General features: G+C 39.2%; 1 protein-coding gene across 2 annotated transcripts in view; it reads right to left on the reverse strand.

The window, feature by feature from the left end:
• PGS1 (phosphatidylglycerophosphate synthase 1) overlaps positions 1-25,918 on the reverse strand; it is a 44,698-nt gene that overhangs the window by 637 nt on the left and 18,143 nt on the right. For both annotated transcript variants that reach the window (XM_025166832.2, XM_007428501.4), the window contains exons 4-9: positions 24,501-24,600; positions 22,199-22,388; positions 21,612-21,790; positions 17,407-17,937; positions 12,213-12,361; positions 7,304-7,447 (exon numbers count right to left, since the gene is read on the reverse strand). In XM_025166832.2, coding sequence (XP_025022600.2) covers positions 7,328-7,447; positions 12,213-12,361; positions 17,407-17,937; positions 21,612-21,790; positions 22,199-22,388; positions 24,501-24,600 — 1,269 coding nt within the window. In that variant the 3' untranslated portion in view covers positions 7,304-7,327. The remainder of the gene's footprint in view (positions 1-7,303; positions 7,448-12,212; positions 12,362-17,406; positions 17,938-21,611; positions 21,791-22,198; positions 22,389-24,500; positions 24,601-25,918) is intronic.

The following is a 25,918-nucleotide window of genomic DNA, read 5'->3' on the forward strand; positions in this document are numbered from 1 at the left end:
TAACAGTGAAATAACTTGCTAAAAAACCTGAATATAAGGCACAAATGGAATCTAAAACCACTTTGAACTCAGAGTTACCTCTCACCCAACACCTACTTTTCCTGATGATCAACATTTCTCTGTACAAACACAAAGACCTATTCCTGCTCTGTCTTCTTGAATTGCCTCTATTTACCTACTACTGTAGATTGTTTCTGCAGATGTCTGTTAGGTCATACCCATCCAGCCCAATCTGTCCACTTCTGCCTCCCACAATATTGGAGCACTACCAGATCTAGCCTGGATCATGTCCAGGCTTTTCTCTCTGGTATCCTGCTCTCTAGTGTCCAAACTTCCTTGTAATGAAACCCAGCTCTGGCATGTTTTAAAATTGCCCAACCAGCATTCATTTGAAAATACACTAAACTGACAGGACATTATCACATTTCCACTCAAGAGTCTTTTAAGACTGAAGTGGTATACAAAAATTGTAAATAAATAAATAAACTTATACTTATCCAGACAAATTACATAACTTGTACAATGAATGCATTTCTCCTGTCTACTTGTTTTGTCCGTTCACCAGAAAGAGGGATAGCTGTCAGTCAAAATAACCTCACCAGCACAGCATAACACCTAGTACAACCCCCTTACTCTAATTCTTGGGTGTTCCCGGCTAACTCACTGCATCAAGATAGATCACTGCATGAGACAGCATTGACTAATAATATATTATATATTGTTGACATGAATTGCGTTGAAGTAATCTCAGTATCTACAGTGGGGCAAAAAAGTATTTAGTCAACCACCAATTGTGCAAGTTCTCCCACTTAAAAAGATGAGAGAGGCCTGTAATTTTCATCATAGGTATATCTCAACTATGAGAGACAAAATGAGGGAAAAAATCCAGAAAATCACATTGTCTGATTTTTAAAGAATTTATTTGCAAATCATGGTGGAAAATAAGTATTTGGTCAATATCAAAAGTTCATCTCAGTACTTTGTTATATATCCTTTGTTGGCAATGACAGAGGTCAAATGTTTTCTGTAAGTCTTCACAAGGTTCTCACACACTGTTGCTGGTATTTTGGCCCATTCCTCCATGCAGATCTCCTCTAGAGCAGTGATGTTTTGGGGCTGTCGCTGGGCAACATGGACTTTCAACTCCCTCCAAAGGTTTTCCATGGGGTTGAGATCTGGAGACTGGCTAGGCCACTCCAGGACCTTGAAATGCTTCTTATGAAACCACTCCTTCGTTGCCCGGGCGGTGTGTTTGGGCCACATTTCATCTTCAATGCCCTTGCTGATGGAAGGAGGTGTTCACTCAAAATCTCACGATACATGGCCCCATTCATTCTTTCCTTTACACGGATCAGTCGTCCTGGTCCCTTTGCAGAAAAACAGCCCCAAAGCATGATGTTTCCACCCCCATGCTTCACAGTAGGTATGGTGTTCTTTGGATGCAACTCAGCATTCTCTCTCCTCCAAACACGACGAGTTGAGTTTAGACTAAAACGTTCTACTTTGGTTTCATCTGACCATATGACATTCTCCCAATCCTCTTCTGGATCATCCAAATGCTCTCTAGCAAACTTCAGACAGGCCCGGACATGTACTGGCTTAAGCAGGGGGACACGTCTGGCACTGCAGGATTTGAGTCCCTGGTGGCGTAGTGTGTTACTGATGGTAGCCTTTGTTACTTTGGTCCCAGCTCTCTGCAGGTCATTCACTAGGTCCCCCCATGTGGTTCTGGGATTTTTGCTCACCATTCTTGTGATCATTTTGACCCCACGGGGTGAGATCTTGCATGGAGCCCCAGATCAAGGGAGATTATCAGTGGTCTTGTATGTCTTCCATTTTCTAATTATTGCTCCCACAGTTGATTTCTTCACACCAAGCTGCTTGCCTATTGCAGATTCAGTCTTCCCAGCCTGGTGCAGGTCTACAATTTTGTTTCTGGTGTCCTTCGACAGCTCTTTGGTCTTGGCCATAGTGGAGTTTGGAGTGTGACTGTTTGAGGTTGTGGACAGGTGTCTTTTATACTGATAACAAGGTCAAACAGGTGCCATTACTACAGGTAACGAGTGGAGGACAGAGGACCCTCTTAAAGAAGTAGTTACAGGTCTGTGAGAGCCAGACATCTTGCTTGTTTGTAGGTGACCAAATACTTATTTTCCACCATGATTTGCAAATAAATTCTTTAAAAATCAGACAATGTGATTTTCTGGATTTTTTTTCCCATTTTGTCTCTCATAGTTGAGGTATACCTATGATGAAAATTACAGGCCTCTCTCATCTTTTTAAGTGGGAGAACTTGCACAATTGGTGGCTGACTAAATACTTTTTTGCCCCACTGTATATGTACAGTATGTAAACTATCTTTCTGGTATAGGATTTTATCTTACTTTTATCATTTTGCCCTCTAAAAAGTAAATTGCAAAATAAAACAGATAGCAAGAGGCTACTTTGTGGGTCAGGAGAAAGTGTCCACAGGTGAGTGATGCCCAAGGATATCAACTCAATAGCACTCAGCAGATCTTGGAGTGTCAATGCAGCACTTCTGAAGTTTTAGGAGTCTGATTAGAAATGTTAATAAGCAACATTGATTATGGTCATTTGATTAGCAAAAAAAAAAAATGTACATATATTCCTCCACATTTTTGTGTATTATGAACAAAACTTCCCAGATATATCCTCAACCTTTTTTAGTCCTACACCAGAAATCACTCTTTATTGCAGACAGTAGCACCAAACTTAGGTATCTACTAAAAATATTCATTGATCTGATAAAAGATAGAACATACCTACTGAAAGGCCAAACAGCTGGCTGTTAACTATCAAAATACAAAAGTTATACTGTAGTCTTTGATTAGAAGTGATGTCATGCAGCATTATGCCTGGGACACAAACAGACATCTTGTGTATGTGATACAGGCTTTGAGCTCACCCACACCGCTCCCTTGCCCAGCTCCAATTTGGCCCACTTATCTGACGTTGCACATATGTTCTCCCAACAGAGCCTTCACCTCAGTGCCAACCCACTGCTGACAAACTAAAGCCACATCAAAGCAATCTGGCAGGAAACTAGGGCTTTCTATTGGAAATCAAGAAGAAATCTTTTTCTGTGACTTTCCTATGAAGTTGTCTTTGGAGGGCTGGCAAGTGGCAGGGCTTCGCCTGGCTGCTTTAGGACTCTCCCCTCCTATCCAGCAGCAGGGCTTTGTGTCTCCATGGAAGGTATCCCCACAGGGAAGCTTCAGTTGGCAAATAAGTGAGGAAAGTGGCCCTTCCTTAATCAATTCTTCCACCGCTGCCACCTCTTTGCATGCTTTGGTCTTCCCAAATGCACTGGGCATGGGGAAATGCAAAGGCCAGTTTCTGCAGAGAAGCTGAGAAAAAAGCAAGCAACTTCGGTGGACAAATGAGGGAAGTTAGAGTAAAGCATGAAGTAATGCGTTGCTCTCTTCCTTCCCCCTGCTCTGCCCCATCCCCACCATCCTGCCATCACCAAGAGGGAAAGCACTGTCACCAGCCCAACAGCAGCAGCAGCTGCCACCTGCCCCTCTCATGTGAGGCAGCCACACTGCCAGTCTTGTTCCTGAGGCAGAGTAAAGGACCGCTATATTTCAGGCTCCATAGCAAGGAGAGGAGGAAAGCACACTGATGTGACTGTCTGGATAACCCCATTCAGAAGAAGAAAATTTCCATTCCTCAGCAGTTCACAAATTAGTTTTAGTCTTTACAGTCAAGCATTACTAAGGAGCAAGATTACAGCAGAAGTGCCTGTAAACTCATTCTATCCTTTCTCCACTCAGCAAGTGAAAGAATTATCTGAAGAATTACGATGGGCTATTAACTCAGACAACTCTGCTCAATATAAGTCCTGCAGTTCTGTTTTTGAAAATTAAGTCTTGGGCTTGTTTCCTTGGCAATTCAGAGCATGCATTAGTTTTCAAAGCAGGTTTTTAAAAGGCAATTTTTATGTTTTAAATGTTTAAAATTTAAGCATTAAAAATTTTATGTATTAAAATCATAATTCTCCATCTCTAACAATGTAATCTATTCATATTTGTTCTTCTTTCCCTGTAGCAACTGTTAGTCTTGTCTTCTTCTGTTTTGCTCTTAGTGTCAGAAGCCAAAGCAAGGGAAATAAAAGGAAGTTTTGAAATCATCCACTCTGTTCACAAAGCAAACCTCTATTATTCTTTTAAAAATCTCCCACAGGTGGAATGAATCAACAGAGGAACTTGGATGACCAGAAAATATTTCAAATACATCTAGATGTACAGTGGTACCTCGGTTCATGAACTTAATTCGTTCCACGACTCTGGTCGTGACCCGAATTGGTCGCGACCCGAATCAAATTTTCCCATAAGGTTCAATGTAATTACGGTTATTCCGTTCTGAACCATATGTTGTTGTTTTTTTAAACCGCAAAAATATGACACAAAGTACATTACGAAGAGAGAGAACGCTAACCTTGCTCGACGCGACTTCTGGCGTGGAGGACAGGAAGGCGGGTGGGGAGGCGGTTATTGCTTGGAGGGAGAGTCCCCCTCCCTACAGGAAGCCACGACCATGTGTCACGGCAGGGAAAATGGCTGCGGATCCTGTTCATCACCCGATCCAGCGTTCGCGAACGGAAGCAAAATTTTGCGAACGGAGCTGTTCGTGACCCGAATTGGTCGTGAACAGAAGCGTTCGTGACCCGAGGTACCACTGTATTCTCAAGTCAGGAGCGGGAGAGGTGTTAGCTGCTTTAAGTTACAAGAGGGAAACAGTGCAAACTTTGCTTATGGAGAGGGAAAGAGACAAAGCAAACAGCACTTGAGAGAAACTGCAAAGGGTGCAACCCCATACCCTCTTTCCCCAACTGCCCATCCAATCTTGCTAATGCCATTTAGAACCAGAACCATGAATTCTCTCCTCAAAATCTATTTCTAGCAGACTGACTTGGTGCTTTAATGCAACCCCCTGGATCCCTGGATCACAATCCCATCAAAGAGTTTTTCCTCCTCATTTTGTGGATGAAGGGCTTATCAATACTAAGTACTAGGAACAATTTTCTAGTACTCATACGTTACTCTTCAGAAGTGAGACCTTCTGATGACAATGGTCATACTCTCCTTTGCTGGAGCCTAATTTCTGCCTCATTTTCCAGTCAATTTATTCCCTCTGTTGGCCCATTCCAAGTAGAATATTCTTACTAAATTATTTTGCTGTCTAAGGAAAATTGTAGTAGAAGCTGAAAATTGCAATCTACCAGCTATTGTTATAGTCCAACTTTGAGTAGCTATGCTAGCTGGAGCTGGGAAAAGATATGATTCAAGAATACCTCGAGGCCTACAGATTTCCCTCCCTTGCACTATTTACATACCCCAGAAAAATATTCAATATGGCTAATAGATTAGTATATTAAAAATTACTTATACTTTTTTAAAAATCCAAAAATTATTTTCTCAGAATCTAGTGCTTCTCACTGCAGACACTGTAGGAGAAGAATCATGTTGGTCTAGCAAAAGATCAGAAGGAATGTGGTAGCACTTTTTCTAACTAATGAATTTGTTAACTGGAAAGGGTGCTACCAAACTTCTGATTTCTCATAACCTAGAATCTATTCAAAGATACAACAGAATTAGATTTATGCTATCTTTGGCTATTCTATACTGTTTTAGAGGAGCACACAACAGATGATGAATGCAGTATTCAACTGCCTGAAAGCATCCCTTTTGTTAAAAATAGCCTTCTTACAGGTGAGAAAATACATATGTAAAAATATTTAGACAATATGAAATGAAATCTCAGAAGCCCAGTGGAACTGCTGTCTAAGACTTCTAGTACCTAAGAAACAGGTGTTTGGTCCCTTTTATATCTCTTCATGGTTACCAAACCCAGAATATATTTGCTTATTTGCATAACATTCTCAAATTCCTAAAGTATCATTTGGATTATCTGGGAACACAAATTTATGTAGCACTAACTGCTCACAAATTTTGTGATATTAATTACTAAACAGTAGATCCATATTATCCCCTGAGCTTTCTTTTTCTCTGAAGCAGATTACAGACAGCTTCTTCTCTTCCTAAAGGAAAATGTTCAGGTTCTTTTATGACTAATTTCTAGCCATATGAAATGGAACAGCTCCAGCAATTAAGTCTATTCGCATTTGGGTTGAGACCAACTTATGTAGTTCTTAAGTATGCTCAGTTTCACAAATGAATAACAGGCCCTAAGGCTCACCATTAGCTAAGAAACCTTTATGAGCAATGTCTCCTCCCAAAATGTAAGTCCTAAAGACATCCTTCTATTGCAAGAAGAAAGCTGCCTCTTCAGTGTCCCTACCCACAGACTCATTCTTGAGTAAGCCTACTGTATGTCTGTTTACCCTCCAGCAATATAGGATTTTATACTTTCTTCTACTTGTATGAGGCTTTATTCTAGTTTTGAATTTTTTTGGACAAGTTTTCTCACTGTGGAAATGAAAAAAAAACCCAATACAGAACACTATACTGACTGCCATAACATGTATATTTATGACAGAAAGCCAATAGAATAGCTGATAATAAAATACATTATTGTGCACCAAAAAAGCATAAGTCAAAGGAAATAATTTATACAATGCTCGTTAAATACAGACCAGAATAGATGGCAAAATTTAATTTTCTTTTTTGCTCTGAATATAATTGATTAAAAATATGCCTCATTATTATTTCAACAAAGCTGAGTTGCTACATTACTGTTTGACAAAGGGATGTCCATTTAAATGGCTTGTTATTGTTTAAATATGGGGAAATGCACATAAATGTATTTGTACCTTTTCTTAACACATGTTTACATTTTTTTTACTCAAAGCAGTGATTTAAATGCACATTCACAACTTATATAATCTTCATATATTTTGCACTCTAACAGACTCAAAGTTCTTAAGAACCAAAATAGTTCCACAGGTGAATGTAAAGTTGTAAGGAGGGGTTCAGTTATTTTATATGTAGCTTTTAAACTTTTCCCGGAAGAATCTGACATATTATTGTGAGGGTTGACACCAAGAACTCCAGACTATGTAGCATTCAGGAAAATTATATGCTTTAGAACAGTGTTTCTCAACCTTGGCCCCTTTAAGAGGTGTGCACTTCAACTCCCAGAATTCCCCAGCCAGCATGGCTGGCTGGGGAATTCTGGGAGTTGAAGTCCACACCTCTTAAAGGGGCCAAGGTTGAGAAACACTGCTTTAGAAGGACATTAAAATGAAATCACCATCTATGCATCTCCTGTTAAAGTGCCTCCCAATAAGAGGAAGATATAAAGAGCCACATATAACACTCACCAAGAGGACCTGCCTCTCTTTATTTCAGAAGAAGTTCTTAATCAGAGGCGTCAACATCTTCACCCACAGCTTGATATAACGACTAGGCTGATCAAATGTTGAGGCAGACACTGTACCAGAACGGGAATAAAGTTGCTCCTGCTCCTAGAGTAAGAAAACTACAACTTGAATTTGAACATTTGCTCTTATGAGAACCTCCTGAACCACATTCCATCACTGTAACTCAAGAACCATCAGATCTTGCTAGAGTCTACCATCACTGTCTAGCTTAACTGTTTTGAATCAAAATCAGTCTGATCAGAGTCATGGTGCTTCTTCCTAGCACATATTCTCCTGAACGGTGATCACAAGTTTGACACTTCAATCAGCTTGCCAAAACTTTCCAGAATTTGGCATCTTAGATGCTAATTGAGCCAAACCCCAAGTAATTACATACACAGAACCCAACCCACATATGTATACAAACACACAAAGGAGGAAAGCATTGCAAGATTGGCCTTACAGTTATTATCTTTCCCGTAACACAGCCAAGCCCTGAGCTATAATTGTCCAAAAAGGAAACCCAGCTTTAATCTCCAGAGACTGGGCTGCTCATTTCTCTTTAGAAAAAACTCCAAGGCTCCATTCAAAAATTAATGTGCCATCAAGGTTTCAATGCAGTTCCCAGAAATGTTAAGCTCTTCAAAGTACAAACAGTACAGCTGGAAGGAAAAGTGAATGTCTCTATTACAAAGGTATACACATGATATTTGAAAATAGTGTTTACAACACATGAATATTTTATCTGAATTAATAAAACAGACAACTATACATACAGAGCTATGATATCATTATGGGACTTCTGCCTACCTTCAACCAAGCTACATATTTCTATTCTCAATTCTAAAAAAAAACCCTCTCCCACTCCAGCTAAGCCCATGTAGCCCATGCCACTTAGCCTATGCAAATGGAATTGTCATTCTCTTTTTTCTTCCTTTTTTCCTGCAATCTAGATCCCAATGGGGTTTAACAAGACCACTTTTAGAAAAAATTAATCAAGTCAGATTTAATACCTTTCTCCCCACACACCTGATTTGAAGAACACTCCACAATACTACTTTCTATTTCACATAGTAATTGCAGCTTAGTAGAGTGCAGTTAGAAAAGTCCTAAGTGATTTTAAGTGTGGCTAACGAGCTCTGTCACTGTGAGTGGGAATGCCATTACAAACAGTAAGATGGGCATCACAGTGTGCTGCCCCATGTGACATGCTCCCTTCTGAGGCTCATCATTTTCAGAGTTTACAAGAAAGACTGGAGGACGACCACATAGGAAAGAAAGGACCTTTTTCAAAAGATTTCAGTAAATGTTCATTTCAGCACTTCTGTTTGGATCCACCAGAATGACTGGAACATAGACTTTTAATTTCCAAAAGAAATTCAGAAAAGTTAACTGAATTAGTTATGGATATGAGAAATAAAAATGGTAAGTACAGCTTCTCCTATAGCTATCTAGAAAAAGTACAGGTAGTCCTTAACTACCGTAATTGGGACCAGCAATTCTGTTGCTAAGTGACACAACTGTAAAGCACAACGTCATGAGACCATGCTGACTTATGATGGCAGTTGCGGCAGTTCTGGTTGCTGTCATTAGGTGAATCTCGCATGGTCATTAGGCGCGACATTATATGATTGTCATTTGTAACTTCCTGCTGGCTTCCCCATTGACTTTGCTTGTCAAAAGTCAGCAGTAAAGGTTGCAAATGGCAACCATGTGACCGCAGGACACTGTGACCATCGTAATTGCAAGCCAGTTGCCAAGTGCCCAAACTGCAATCACAGGACCACGGGAATGCTGCAACGGCTGCAATTACGAGGACCGGTCATAAGTCTATTCATTCAGCACCATCGTAACTTCAAACAATTGCTGAACAACTGATTGTTAAACAAGGGCTACCTGTACAAACAATAACAGAGCAAGTAAAAGGCTGCTTTTTATGGGACAAGCAATGACTGTAATTTGTTTAATTCCTGCAACACTTCCAATTTGTCTCAGGCTTCTGAAACAGGCGTCTCACTTTTCTAACCTCCTATAGAACGAGGCAGACAAAAATGAAACAAAGTAAGATAAAAGTAAGTCCATCCTCTAACACTTGGAGATAAATTAGGGAAAAGGCAGTCTTTTTTTGTCACATAAGATTTCAGAAATTGTGGTACATGGTGGCATGAACTACTTCATCAGTTTCCCTTTCCTTCTTCCCAAAGAGCAATTCCTGCCATCTCCTATATTTTCTGAAGTGTTGCACAAAGTAAAATAGTATCCTCCTCCCCAAATCCCCTATAGATGCCACAGAAATAGGGAAGGAATATACAGTCAGGTCCAGAAATATTGGGACATCGACACAATTCTAACATCTTTGGCTCTATACACCACCACAATGGATTTGGAATGAAACAAACACAATGTGCCTTAACTGCAGACTGTCAGCTTTAATTTGAGGGTATGTACATCCAACTCAGGTGAATGGTGTAGGAATTACAACAGTTTGCATATGTGCCCCCTACTTATTAAGGGACCAAAAGTAATGGGACAATTGGCTTCTCAGCTGTTCCATGGCCAGGTGTGTGATATCCCCTCAGTACCCCAATTACAATGTGCAGATAAAAGGCCCAGAGTTCATTTTAAGTGTGCTATTTGCATTTGGAATCTGTTGCTGTCAACTCTCAAGATGAGATCCAAAGAGCTGTCACTATCAGTGAAGCAAGCCATCATTAGGCTGAAGAAACAAAACAAACCCATCAGAGAGATAGCAAGAACATTAGGGGTGGCGAAAACAACTGTTTGGAACATTCTCAAAAAGAAGGAACGCACCGGTGAGCTCAGCAACACCAAAAGACCCGGGAGACAACGGAAAACAACTGTGGTGGATGACCGAAGAATTCGTTCCCTGGTGAAGAAAACACCCTTCACAACAGTTGGCCAGATCAAGAACACTCTCCAGGAGGTAGGTGTATGTGTGTCAAAGTCAACAATCAAAAGAAGACTTCATCAGAGTGAATACAGAGGGTTCACCACAAGATGTAAACCATTGGTGAGCCTCAAAAACAGGAAGGCCAGATTAGAGTTTGCCAAATGACATCTAAAAAAGCCTTCACAGTTCTGGAACAACATCCTATGGACAGATGAGACCAAGATCAACTTGTACCAGAGTGATGGGAAGAGAAGAGTATGGAGAAGGAAAGGAACTGCTCATGATCCTAAGCATACCACCTCATCAGTGAAGCACGGTGGTGGTAGTGTCATGGCGTGGGCATGTATGGCTGCCAATGGAACTGGTTCTCTTGTATTTATTGATGATGTGACTGCTGACAAAAGCAGCAGGATGAATTCTGCAGTGTTTCGGGCAATATTATCTGCTCACATTCAGCCAAATGCTGCAGAACTCATTGGACGGCGCTTCACAGTACAGATGGACAATGACCCAAAGCATACTGCAAAAGCAACCAAAGAGTTTTTGAAGGGACAGAAGTGGAATGTTATGCAATGGCCAAGTCAATCACCTGACCTGAATCCCATTGAGCATGCATTTCACTTGCTGAAGACAAAACTGAAGGGAAAATGCCCCAAGAACGAGCAGGAACTGAAGACAGTTGCAGTAGAGGCCTGGCAGAGCATCATCAGGGATGAAACCCAGCGTCTGGTGATGTCTATGCATTCCAGGCTTCAGGCTGTGATTAACTGCAACGGATTTGCAACCAAGTATTAGAAAGGGAAAGTTTGATTTATGATTATTATTCTGTCCCATTACTTTTGGTCCCTTAACAAGTGGGAGGCACATATGCAAACTGTTGTAATTCCTACACCGTTCACTGAGTTGGATGTACATACCCTCAAATTAAAGCTGACAGTCTGCAGTTAACGCACATTGTGTTTGTTTCATTCCAAATCCATTGTGGTGGTGTATAGAGCCAAAGATGTTAGAATTGTGTCGATGTCCTAATATTTCTGGACCTGACTGTAGCAAGGCTGTCTTTTCTTACATTTTACAGATATCAAAAGTTTAGCAAAAGATACATTATTTCCACTGCTTCTGATTGCCACAAAACCAGATCAAGACATTTCTTGTTTGAAATGTCTGATATGATAAATAACATGGGGGCAGGGTAAGGTTCAGTGCTGACTGCAAGCAAGTTGCAGTCTAATAAGACAAAATGGAGACCCTCAATATACATGATTTATGTGGTTTAACTGCAAAGAAACTATGTAAATCTTAACTGACTGAATACAGAATACTTACACAGTTCTGATTCTCAAGAGGAATATCAGTTTAAAGTGTATTTGCAATATTCAAGAGATTAGCACTAGGAAGACTATGAGCCCAGAACAATTATCATGTTATTAAACTTAAAGAAGCCTAAATTAAACAACTTACAAGGGCAATACATGAAACAGCTACTTGTTGTAGAAGCAAGACTACAGCCCACTCTGATTTGTGGGAAGAAAGCCAGGAAGAGACAGGAATTTTATCTCAGAATTAGTTAGGCTTATGAGTTATCTAAACACTGGGAGCTACTGGAAACAGCTTCTAGAGATTTTGCTGGGGAAGTGAAGAGCTGCTACATTCCCCTGCATCAACCCTCAGATGGGACAACCACACCAGAAAAAGAAAGATGAATTAATTAACAGCCAGAATAGCGGACTTTCACATTTTTCTCATGCTCTCTTCAAATTCCTGGGTCAGCTTGTTATTTAGAATTCTTCCAGCATTCAACTATTTAAGGTAGTGGATCTTTAGTGGAAGGTCATGAAAACAGCCTTTTGTCCATTCTGAATTGCTGCAGTTTTAAAACAAACTCTCCTGCCACTCCAATACCCTCAGCCCTATGAAGGAGGTCCAGCACCGAAAAAACAGCGTCCGTGTGCTACAAACCTGATGGAATTGCTGCTGTAGGGCTTTGTTTTCTGTCACTATCGCAATCTGTGCTTCCAGGTCACGATGAACTGACCTGTACCCAAAATTAGGAGAACCAATCAGCGTTAAGCAGGGTAGGCTGCTTCCTGCTAGGTACAACCAGAGGCCTGCAAGGAAACATGGAAAGGAAATATGGGAGACAAAGGAAGTGACCAGAGTAGTTGTCATGTGCTCCAAACAATTGTTTGTTCTTGAAAGGAAAGGTAACAAAGCACATTAAACATTTTGTTAGATTTACCAGCAGTGTAAATCATTAAAGTGAGCAACCAGGAAATAGGGACGCTTCCCGCCAGTATCATACAATTCATATGAGAATTAACCTCTTTCGGCTTGCACAATGCAATCTCCACACTGTGTAGACCTTGTTCTAATTTCCATTACAGTGCCAGTTCCAGCTGCCACAAGCCTAACTAATGACCCCGGCCCCAATATTTATTACTTAACCATATTTGAAAATACATATTTAAAACTAAGCTTGCAAAACAAACCAGAAGTTAGGCTGATTTAGCAACTCTTAATGAGAAACTGAATAAAACAGCTCCTTTTATGTTATTAGGAAAAATGGGCAGGGGAAAACTTTTTATGGCAACTGGAACTCCTGGAGGAATATAATGAATAAATAAAAACTATTTATCTACACAATACAGGCTACACTGTAATTACCCCCACATTTTTCTGCTTAATTTTTGGCAATGATATCAACATCAATAAAAAGTCATACTGGGCTAATGGTAATCCTATCTGAAAAATTACTTTGAGGGATGGGCAGGAAGGAGAAAAAGCTTCCCTTCAGAAATTACATTGTGCGGCTTCCACATGCATAGATAAAATTAAGTTCATTAATTTCAAGAGCGAACAGCTCTTAGCAGAGTTATCAGATCCACAGAAACATCTCCTTGTCAAGCTGTTCCCACCTGAAGCAGACAACAGGGATGCCCCAGCAATATTTCTAACATTGTATTTTACTTATGCACTTCAGTTTCTTTGAAGCAAAAGACACAGTTCACATTTTGAGAACATTTCCCCACTGGAAAAATATATTAATATTTTAAAGAGAACTCTTCATTACTATTAAATGCTGCATTGTGACAGCAGCCATTAAAAAATCAGAAACAAATTTATCTCTGTATTTCTAATACTAATAGTCATTCTGGTAAATAGGAAAATAAGATTTTTTTCCTGGATAAACAAGCCAATCTTCACAAAAAGAAGCCCCTTGCTCATTGAACCCTTAACATGTATCACGATCACAGCAGATATACTTTAATGCAGACACTATATTTTCAGCTAAAATAATGGGCAACCAACAGTTGTGATGCCTCTTTCTGGAAACTGAGCCTCCACCCAAGCAATTACCTTTCTATCACTCTATCACATCTGCCAGGTCAAAAGTAGCACACACCCATTTTGCATGGCTTCCTATCTTCTAATCCCTTCCTCTTCGCATACAAAAAAGCAGAAAGCAATATTCCAAAAACACCTATAATAGCTGACTCAAAACTCCCAAACACACATAGGACCACAAGGTTCCTTGCAGACTGTGGTCTAATTGATATAGCAGCAACTACATAAAACAGGAGCAGAAAAGGCTTGTACTTTTCCTTTGGAGGAAGGGAGGCGCTTATTTGCCCCTTATTTTTATTTTTAAAGGCATGAAGAATGGGCTGCTGAAAAGAGACAATTTTGCAAGTGGAGTTTGGTGGTACAACCTGGAGGAGCTCTGGGGTCCACACTTTGCCTATGAGCTGTGGGTTGCCAACACTTAATACAAGTTTTGAAAGTTAGCCCCAATACTATCAATGAGGTGAGTATTGCCATAAAAATCTTAACAAAATTAGCTTAACACACAGGCTGAGTCAACTAAGTTTGCACGCAAGCAACTGACAGCCAAAGAAAGCACACTCTTTCTTACAAGTTGTGTTTGAAGAACCTATTCAGTGCAGCAACATCTAATGAATTTCAATTATGCTGTTAAAACTTGTAGTTTAAAACATCTATGCATATATATATATATATATATATATATATATATTCATTCCTGCTTTTGCTTTCTTACACCCAGAATAAAATTAGTTAACCAGACACACTCAGTTGAGCCACAAATTGCTTCTATAACTCTAAATATTCCATATACTTCTATCCCCACTGCATATCAATTTATTGAAACAAGCAATGAGCTGGACTGTCCAGCTGCTCCAACTGATGGCTGTGGGCGCAACCTACAAGGCAGCCCAGCAGAAGTGAGGGAAAGGAATGCCTGCTGGCCCACAGGAATCTGACAGAACAGATCCTGGCACTCCTTTTGTTCTGACAGGCCAGGCAGGGGATGCGAAGCCAGAAGGCAGGAGACTGCCTACTGTACGAGGGGACTGGCCTTCTGACTAGGCCAACCTGACTTTGCTCATGTCATGACTCACCTTTCCAGGAGGCAAATGTAAAGAATGTCTCAATTGTCATTCTGCTGCAGTAGAGAAGTTTTATCTCGGCACAAGTGATACTTTGCCCCCAGTTGCATAACTGACTGTAAACCGTTTTTCCCTGCAAGAACCTACTTGCCTCTCCTAAGAGGTGCTTACAACTAGAACCTTTACCTCAAGCCTCTTCATCTCTTCTCATCTCTTCCTCCACAGTCAGGTTCCAAGACAGGAATCCTTAAATGCACCCTCCCAAACTAGTGGGAAAAAGATAATTACTGCCTCCTACTTAACTTGGTTTGGTAAGCTGATGAATTCTCGGCAGCCCTAACTATTAAGAGTGCCTGAAAGTTTTTTGAGCTGGCACGTGTTACCTAAAACTCTAGCCAGCATAAGACGGTACGTGTCAGGAATGAGAAACTCTTCTTCCATCCCAGTTTCCACCATCAAGACACGGAATTGTGACTTTGTGTTGCAACTGCACTTGCAATTTCTTGTCTTACATGTATAATTTATTTTCAACGGTCATTGCTCAGTCAAAGCCAGTTACAGAATGCTCATGACATGAATCAGCAGCTTTTCAAAATGTCATGTATATTTCATATCTCCCTTCAGTGGAAGAAACATTGAATCATGGAACCAGAGAAGCCATGTAGTATGTAGCCAAATGGCAGAGGTATGAAGTTTGGAGAGAAAAAAAATCAAAGGAAAAAAAAGTTTCATAAGGAACCCCACTCCACCCCACCCTCCTTTCACAGCACCAAGAAAAAAACAGAATCCTCCTCCCAAAGATTTCTTTTCTTATTTTTCCTGGTCCTCATATCTCAAGATAGGTCTGCAATAAAGAAGTCTGCTGTCAGTAACAAAAAAGATCAAACATTCTAAGCCCATCCCCATTTGAAAGGGTTGCTGACAGGGGAGATCTTAAAAGAACACATAAGCAGTGCTCTTTGTTACCCACATGATCCCATCCCTTGCCCTTTTTCCTGATTTTGGCTGAGCATGAGCATGAATGTTTTCTTAAGAAAAAAGAGCTTAGTCAGCAGCAATCCCCACACCCAACCTCCAAGCCTCTTCCCAGAAGCTCTGCAGGAAGGAGGCTGGGAAGATACCAGCATTCCCATAATGATTAATAGCCACAAACTCAGACAAATAAAAGCCTAGATCCCTGGAGTACAACAGCTTGTTAGGACGTGACCTTTGGGACTTGCTCAAGGTAACAGAGAGGACTGTCCAGTTTTACTCTAATCCAATTTATACAGTAAATGACAAAGAGATTCCTCGGTGCAATAAAAAGTGGATTGTTGCAAGTAAGAATGGATTCCATATTATGGCAAAGTATAGCTGGATGAAAATATCAGGAACTGTAGCTTGCCAGGGCATGTAGAATATCCAAATTTGAGAAATTCAAATTTGTCAGCCCTTTAAATAAAGACTATGAAATTTACTGTAGTTATTCTCTTCCAACTGTTTGCACATTCTGAGATCCCATGATTTCCACATAAATTGTGGCTATATCACAACTGGGACACTTCATTCCCATCTATGTGTTGGGCATCCATTTCCGCTCCATGGCATATCATAGTGTCACCCTGTTTAACCTCAAATTCCACTCCAAATACCACATCCTTCACAGAGAAAATTTTAAATCAAGACAAGCTAGTAAAAATCCAGGACTTTTTCCCAAAATGGATCTGATTTCAGAATGTCTTCCCACCCTAATTTCTCAGAACACAGGAAAGACTGGACTGCTTCATGAATGGGAGGATTCTTCCCCTACTCTATATATTCAGGCATCCTTCTTTCCTAAACGGAAAAGAAAAAGTGGTCATTGGAAAATTGGTGAATTCAGTACTGTACCCAGATCATTATTTGTCAGATGCCCAAACTGGCCTTTAGAGCCCATTCAGCCACTTTCTTACATAGTAATACAAGTGCTACAATTTCCTGCTTTCCCAACTGACCACATCACAGTAACAAGAAATGAAGAAATAGTAGCAGAACAAACTACACAGTCAGTTATGAAGTTAACAATTCCCATGCATCGTCTTCCCAAATCTAGTACTGTATAGCTTCCTATCTTCTACTCTCTTTCCTATAGGGAGAAATAATTTTGATTTTGATGTGGCCATCTTTTTAATTTTTTTTTTCTCTGTCTTGTTGTATTGCTGGTGTGTTTTTATCTTTTGTACTGGGTTTGTTTTAAACTGTGTTTTTTATATAAGCTGCCGAGAATTGCAGTGGTGTAGAAATACATTTAATTAATAAATTAATTAATATGGCTGTTCTAGTTGGTTCCTATATGTCATATTCCTGGTTTGGATATAAAATAGACTGATACATTTTACATGACTATAACTAAGACTAATCTGTACAATTATTAACATAATCTGATTATCAACAATATGCCACAGTGGTTTTACTACCACTGATCATCTGTCCCTGTGGATTAAACTTCTAACTTGAAATCCTTTGTTAATCTCAACCATAAGAGAGGCATCTTGGAAATGTATCATATCGTGATTGTGGCCTTTTTCTAGCCTTTTAAAAATACAATTTATAATCAAATCATCCAATTGGGTTTCCAGACTAAGGACCTGGCATGGAAATTATCCAAGGAACATTCTCCAGAGCAGATAGATGCTAAAACAAGATTAAATCCAACTCAACCTTCGCTAAAATATTCAGCCACCTCGATGAATAAGCAACTTAAAAGTCCTTTGCCTAGAATGTCTCACCTTTGGCATGGAATGTCCATCCACTCCTAGTATATTCTTGCAACTGAACTCTCTCTTCCTGACCCAGGCAGCACACCTTGCTGAAGAACTGCTGTTCAATGTAAACATAGGCAGCAGGGATGGCACCTGCCACCCCTTTGGCTCCAAAGAACCCATTCACCTCTGGTGAGGCTAGAAGAATCTGGAATTTTGCTTGAGTGCCTAGAATCAGATCTATATATGTTTTTGTAAGGTTGAAATAGCCTGTGGTGAGATATATGCTGGCATCCTGCTCTGCTTCCATAAGGAGGGTCTCCGTGACAGTCTCATCTATCTGAATCCCAAATGGCTTCATCTGTATTAGAGGATAAATCCATGTGTCTGGTTCTGATTGCCTGTCACCAGCTGCCTTTGGATCACTGGATGAGATTTCTTCTGCTGTATTGTTGCTATGGAAAGTCAGAGTGTGCATTTGTTCTTGTCTGATCCTGGCAGAATTGATCACTTCCATCACTCTCTTATTTGCCATTTCACAATAGGCCTTCTTGTCTCCTGAGAAGATAAATATGTGATTTAATGAAATATAACATTACTTGTATGAAACTTACCAAGGGATCGGAAGAGTAGCAGGATGCTTCCTGCAAGTCAGGAATTATGGAATCCAAATTACCCTAAATCAGTGGTTCCTAAATTGGAGGTAATTACCCCCAAGGGGGTACTTGGGCATATCCTGGGGGTAATGGAGCAATTTCTAATTGCTTGTTTGTAAGTCTGGATCCAGCTTGGGACTGCTGCTGCCGAGACCCCTGTGTAAAACAACAGAGTCTTTTTGGGGTGGGGAGAGGGAGTGTGTGTGTGGGGGAGTGGGGGAAGTAATGACATTATTCAACACCAGGAAAAGGGATAATTGGACCAAACAGTTTAAGAAGCACTGCCGCCAGGCCTTGAAAAGGTACATGTTTCCCAAAATAGGTTTTATCTAAATAGTAACAGTAATTTTAAATATATACCATTTCAAGGATGGGCTACAAGGAAAGCCTGAATGTATTTCTTTCTCCCAAATATAAGGACTTACCATTTGATTTTTCTACATTTACTGCTCAGATACAATCCTATGTAGGCAAACTGCACTGAAACACAAACATCTTTTTTATAGAACTATAAGCAATCCCATCTCACTGAAAAAAGGATGAATCTTTCCAACCCATATTAGGGCTCAATTGACCAAGGTTATTTCTATTTTTTTTAAAAAGTCTCATTAAGTCTTTTAATCCAGCTTGATCAGTGAAACTGGAAATCAACCCCTACTAGCACTTTCTCTCTCTCTCTCCCTCCCTCCTTCCCTCTTTTTAAATACCTCTAAACTGGAGACAAGTTTCTATATTCCTGCTAGTGAAAGCTTATTGCTATAACTGATGGTATTGGGAGACCTTCTTTTTCAAATAATCATCTGTAAAACATAGCAAAGGACTTCAGTCACCCACCTAAAGAATTGTGGATTTTTGTCAATTAACTTTTGCCAGGTCCCAGTTCACATAGGAATTAGATTAGAGATAAAAAGCAGAGGCATCAGTAATGGGGGCATATGAAGCATATTGGAAGAAAGTGTCTTCTTCCTGCCCTGACATGACTGATTTTCCAGGTTTTGACTATCAGGACTGGACGAAACAAGTTAGCCTTATCCAAGTCTTGTCAGATCTCTTGCAGAAACTCTGACTTGCTTAGGGACAGTAACAGAGTGAGCTGAAAGGCTGCTCTGCAACTCTTGTGGACTCTGCAATTTGTGATTTAGTATGATTAATTGAGTTTACAGGTTCTTTCAGTTGGTAACAATAACAGGGCCCCCTATATGATATCCTTTCAGTGCCCGACTAAAGTTTTTTTCCCCAAAGGTTTAACATAAACAACTTGCCAAATTCCTAGCATCACACAAATGAAAATGTAAGCTATACAAATACCCCAAACTGGAAAAAATACCAAAGAAGTGACATTCATGCCATATACCTCTTCCATTTAAGGAACATAATTTACTATGTGCAAAAAAAAAAAAAAAAACAGGGCTCCTGTGGTTAAAAAAAAGTATCATAAAATGAAATGGAAGTAAGACAAGAATTCACACCAGTGAAGAATTTGTCAGCTAAGATGCACGTCAGGTACATTCTTCTGGTACCTATTTAGCCAATTCAGTATATGCTCATCAAGATAACAAACACTGGAGGGCAGTCCCCCTTTACCTACTCCCATAGTATTTGTTTTTGTCATCTGATCTAGAAATCACAGCAACTGGGTTGCCGGGAAGGGCTCTCAACAGTCAGTACTGCTTGGAAAATACCTCCCAAGGGAAAGCGACACCCAGTGTCTTATGCTCTGTATAAAAGATTAGCTTTCCAGGTTGTAATGGAGGAAGAGTATTCCCCAGACAAAAAAAAAAAATCTTTCCACTGAGTACAAATAGCATCCAACATATGAGCATGCATGTACACATTTTGAAGCGCATATTATATAACAGGGCTTGGAGTTGTTTGCTTCTTCAACATTCAGGAAACATCACAAGGTTACCAAAATTATTTACCAGCGTAGAAATCACTAGAATGATTAGCTTTAACTTCACAATCTACCAAACCAATACATAATACATCCAGCTACAAAAGATGAATGCAAAATTTTATTGGGAACTCAATATTGTTTTAAAAGTTTTTTTTTTGTTTTAATTATATTGTGGTTTTTATTCTTGTTTGCCACCCAGAGTTCCTTCTGTTTAGTCATCATCATCGTCATCAAATTATTATTATTATTATTATTATTACTACTACTACTACTACTACTAATATTATATCATATGGCCACCCATCTCACAAGAAGCACCTCTGGGTGGCGTACAACAATCAATAAAAACAACAAATACATAAAAAATCATTATAAAACTTAAAAGTCATTATTAAAAATGGGAAAAAAACTATAAAAATTTAAAATATACAAACCACATGGAGAGAGTACAAGATCAACCACAATGGAGCCATCTAAGAATCTCTCTGGTTCTCTGGGACCCCCAGGCCTGGTGACATAACCAGGTCTTGAGGGACTTCCCAAATGATAACCTGGAGTTAACCTGACTGCGGGGGTGGGGGGGAGAATGTTCTATTATAATGCCACCTGTTGATAAATTCCTTCCATCGTTGTTATTCCTGTCTCAAAGGTCGCAGCCCTAAAGTATATCAATTCGCAACTGTATCTGTAATCCCAGTAATCATAGTTAGCAAAGAAATGGTCCCAATTCCTAGTAGCTAAACCAGAATACTTCTCCTCTCACAAAAGAATCTCCCTACTAAGCCAATGAAAAAACATATCTCTAGGGATCAGCTAAAAGCAGATCAGAAAGGAGCCATAACTCCACCTTTCAGCATATACACCGCCCAGAGTCGCTTTGTGTGAGATGGGCGGCTATATAAATGTGACATATAACTAAATAAATAAATAAATAAATATACTTTACAGACAGTCAATTCCAGATTCAATCCTTAGCAATATAGAAGAAGATCAACATGGTCTACTGTGCCTGACAGTGGTTTCCTACCTCTGCTTTCAAAGATTCTTATGAACCCAGGACTTTGGTTTTTGGAATTCATTTTAGGTGGTAATCTGGATGTGCCTCAGAATCAGGCTTCCCTGACTTTTAAGTTGTCTATTGTTTAATTTTATTTAATTAGTTATATATTTTAAGTAAATTTTATAGGGTCTAGTTTATCTATTCTTTTTATTGTAAAGTGGCTACCTATTAGTATTCTATTACTTCCTTAGAATTAGAAGTGCCTAGGTTTTGATGTGTCTACTTTGTATTTTTATATTGACATTCCTTTATTTCTGTGCCACACTTAGTTTTTAAGCATGATATAAATTATGTTAATTACACAATATAATTATAAATTATATCAATTACATATTGTATTACTATATTCATAATTAATATAATTGATATTATATTATCATCATCTCTAGAGCTACTTTAGCCAGAAGGATGGTATTTATTTTCCCTTTCGAAATATCTGAAAGCACCATGTTTTTACTTAAACACCTAGAAGTATGCCAAAGGAAGTTCAGTTGAATGCTAGAAAGGTACATAGTACCAATTTAGATATATATTTAACAAATTACTTGCTAAAGACCTCCCAAAATCTCGAGATTATGGCAGTATAGAAACAGTTGTAATAAATAAATGGCCATCCTACCGTTGTATGGATGCACTATCCCATCTATAACCTTGACTGTATCGTCTTGCTGTAACTGTAAAGACACATCCCCAACTGCATCTACTAGCTCAGTGAAAAAATCTGCAATCTCTGGTGAGTCTTGCAGGAACACGTAACGGTCTTGTCGATTACTGAAGTAAGAGTCACTTAAGTTGGCCCTGGAGAGGGAAAAAGAGGGTGGCAGCTAAGAATGCCAAATGATCATATATGAATCAACTTCAAGTAACATACATCTGACAGAGCTGAGAAATGCAGCATAGACAGAAATGTATGTAAGATTAATCAACACCTGTAGACTAATATTGCCTTCCTGATCCACTTCCCCATTCCAACTTTTGTTAAATGCAAATGAATTGTAGGATGCTTGTTCAGAAGCAATTAAGAGTAGCAACTGTTCAAAAATGGCAAAGTGCAGAGCAGAGCTATGACACACTGATTCCAGAATATGCAGAACAATCCATAATATGATCTAGCTTAGTTGATTTCCTTCTTTCTTTCTTCTTTACTGGAAATCACAGAATTCCTCCATGTGCCCCAAAGCTATTTTCTTATAAAGAGGAACTCACCCACTCAAGATCACATTATCATCAAAGAGATAGACTTTGATATGCTGCAACCCGATGGTCTCATTAAAACGCTCAGGAATTAGGTGTCTGAGAAGACCACGTAGATTAGGAGTGTGGAAGAGAGAGACACGGACCTTATCTGGAAATCGCCTCAGGAGTGGAAGCAGCATGGTTCGAGAATTCTTCTGGCCTAGGAAAAAAGAAACAGACTTGATGAGACCATAGTAATATAGAATATCTGCTCCAATTTACTGTAAGAATTAGAAAGCCTTAACAATCAGATCTGGAAACTTTTATGTATAGAATATCTAAATAGGTCCAATTGTTCATCAGTTGCAGAGTGACAAAAATTGATGATTCTCCTCTGTAGAAGCATATGTTAGAAGGCATTTTGTGACACCTCTAGTTGTTGCATTGATAACAAAGGAATCAAGTGGATAATGATTATATCAGACATATATGCTTTGCCTCATTTCCATCTCTGGTAACCAAGAATAGTAGTTGGGCTTATGGTGAAGTATCTTTCTGATCCCACAAAGATGGACCTAATAGGAAGAGATTAACTCCACCTCCTTTAGAGGCCAGGGCTTAAGACTTCTCTATGTCTTCTGGAGGAAACTGTCTGCCTTCAACTGCATGTTCTGACTCCTCCTTTATTGTATATTTCACATAACAACAAAAACTTGCATCATGGGAACAGAACAACAATGTATAACAGTTAAACACAGTATAGTAAAATATGGAGAACTGAAATTTGAACTCAGATCAAAGTAATTAGATAATAATGTGCTTTCTTATATTAATTTAGAATTCAGTGTCTTTAGTGTACCTTTCATGTAGCACATTTTGCAAATGAAATTTGCTTTACTAGGACAGTTGTGCCTGCTAGTGACTGTCTGACCAGAGAGTTCATGCCTTTCGCCTAGGTAACAGTTCTTGCGTATTTCCATCAAGGTCATCTTCGTTACTATCTACAAGTAGCCTACATTTCTGGAAGCAGTCAGCAACACGATGTCAGACACTAACCTGTTGCTTTGACAAATTACAGGTCTCTGCATGGAAAACTTGAGTCAGGAACTTTTTGTCTTCTGGGAACTGCTCAAAGTGAGAATTTACTTTCTTTCTCAGGAAATATTGGTGGCAAGTCATGCAAGAGGAATAGAAGTATCTCTTTGAACAAAATCAAAGAGTGGGTCATCAACAAGAGTGCTGGTTGTTTAGTTGTGAGGTCAAGATCTTTAATTATTCACAGTAGCTGCTCCACTTAAGGGCAGAATCTTTGGAGTGGGAAAAAGGGCACTGGTCTCTGACCACTGGTCTGGTAAGGCAAAGATGCACCAGTAAGAAGGAGTCAGAAGTCTGCATGGATCTGAATCCAGATCTGAACAGGAAATATGAGAATTAGCTAGCAATGTTGAAAAAGTAGAGGCACTAAGGGTCTAGTGGTGGCACAAGGCCTAAAGTGGATGAAATATGAATAAAGAACTAGTAAGAAAAGTTGGAGGTTTTACCAAGTCCAAGAAAGCAAAATGCATTGTTGGAACCAAAGACAAATTAATGAGAAAAGGAAATGGTTCAGTGCCTCTGGAAATGGCCAGCATCAGACATGCTGTGTAGATGGGTCTCAGTGGGTGGCCATGAAACAAACAAAACTAAAAGAAGATTTCAAAGGAGGAAATAAAAACATCATTGAAAAGAAAGTATATAGATTTTGATATGTTCTGGATTTGTTTTGTTTTGTATTAGGAAACTAATACAATACAGAAAAGAAACTAAACAATACAGAAAATATTTCTGATTATGTCAGGCAGTAAAAGAGGAACTGAGGAAAACCAGCAGGCAAATAATACATAAGTGGGAGAAGATAAGGCTTCTATTAATTCAGGACAGCTGGGGAATGCTCCAAAAGACTTAATCTGACAGATACAGACCCCTTGGTAGGATGCAGAGACCAAGAAAATTAACCCTATTCTTCACAATTCAACGTAATAGGAAGAACTGGAAAGCCAAGATTTACTATTGACTGAGTCAAAACAGTGTATCAGGAATATTTTGTCTAGGTTTTAAATTGAAAGAATCTCTGTGATTTTTTTTATTCTTGATTGCAGAGATATAAAGACAGAACTGGCTTGAAATCTACAGGAGAACTGAAGTTGGTTTTTGAGCATTGATTTCAAACAAAGGTCCAAATCCTTTGATCTGCAGAATTATTTAAACCCAGGTCTTATATCAGAGATCCCAAACCATATCAGACTATCACAGCTAAGTGAAAAGAGGTGTCAGTGAATGCATACATACTTACCCCGGGATCCTCTTGTGAAGTCTAACAGGATAGACACTCTAAAATTGGGACTCCCACATCCCTTCAATGACCTTTCCAAAGCTATTTCAATACAATCCACCTAAAAGAAGAAAACACACAAATGCACGAGGCAGCCTTCCTTTCAAGTGTACTAAGTGATAGGAAGTGAGGTGTGCATAAAATAAACCAAATGTCAGATTGACAGAGAACTTCAATCTCCCAAGGGGGAAGTATCAGTGCTTTCCTAATTCGGAATTTGTTTCTCCTATCACAGACATATTAACAGTTTGCAAACAAATATAATAGACAAAAAAAAATCCAGAACACTTAATATAATTGTACTTTCAATAATATTTCTTCTCAAGATGTCTCAAAGTTTTCTATTGGTATAGAAAACCTGAAGTGTTATAGTATAGAACAATTATTCTCTTTGCAAACAAGGATGACAAAACACCGTGTGGATAAACCCTTTCCTCTTGCTCACATAAGCTGAACACAAGTCTATCTATGAGCCCAGTTTATAGATATGCCCTGTCACTAAGGGTACTGCCAGTATGAAGTAAAGAGAACCATGTGAATGAACCAAGGATTATTTCTAACAGCTCTAAATTCCAGTTTGTATACAGTTCTGTGAAAAAGTATGCACTCACTCTGGGAGTTTTTGAATTTTTGCCTATCTTTGCCACTACAAAGTATAAAAAGAGTGAGTAAATGAATACCAAAGCTGGTGCTTATTTCTTTCATTTCATAAACAAAATCACCCTTCATATAATCCATCCATGTGAAAAAATAGCCCCCCCTTCGATCAATTCAATTAAAGGACTAATTGTAGTACTTCACTGAACAATCAGGGCTGATCTGAGGCTGTTCCACCCTATATAACTTTGTATCTCATCATCACAGTGATATTCCCACTAAAGAACTTCTAGAGGCACATTATGCCCAGCTCAAAATAAATTTCCCAAAACCAGACCTCTGTAAAAGTAATTTCTCCCTATTAGACTAGAGAAAGTTACAAAACAATTTCTAAAGAATTGGGATTCCACCAATTCACAATCAGAGATATTGTCTTATAACTGAAAAGATTTGGGACAACAGTCAATCACCCCAATAGTGAATTGCTCCAAGAACACAGCATACATTTGTCTGGGAAACCAAAAGAACCCAAGAACAACCCAGGGATGTGCAGGTTTCTTTCACTTTGTTCATGACTATCATAAAAAAAAAAAACAACACTGGGGAAAATAGGGATTTATAGCCCAGTAGCAGGGTGGAAGGCATTCCTTAGCAAAAAGAACACTGATGCTCATCCCAAATTTGCCAAAAAGATCTGGATGACTCCCCACACTTCTGGAGGAATCTATAAAGAGGGATTTGGGGGGCTACATGAGTGATGTTATGTAACCAAACACTCAATA

Source organism: Python bivittatus, unplaced genomic scaffold (genome assembly GCF_059951505.1).
Source record: "Python bivittatus isolate LINGU-HERP-01145 unplaced genomic scaffold, Pbiv_v1 ctg000220_np1212, whole genome shotgun sequence".
NCBI classification, from domain to species: Eukaryota; Metazoa; Chordata; class Lepidosauria; order Squamata; family Pythonidae; genus Python; species Python bivittatus.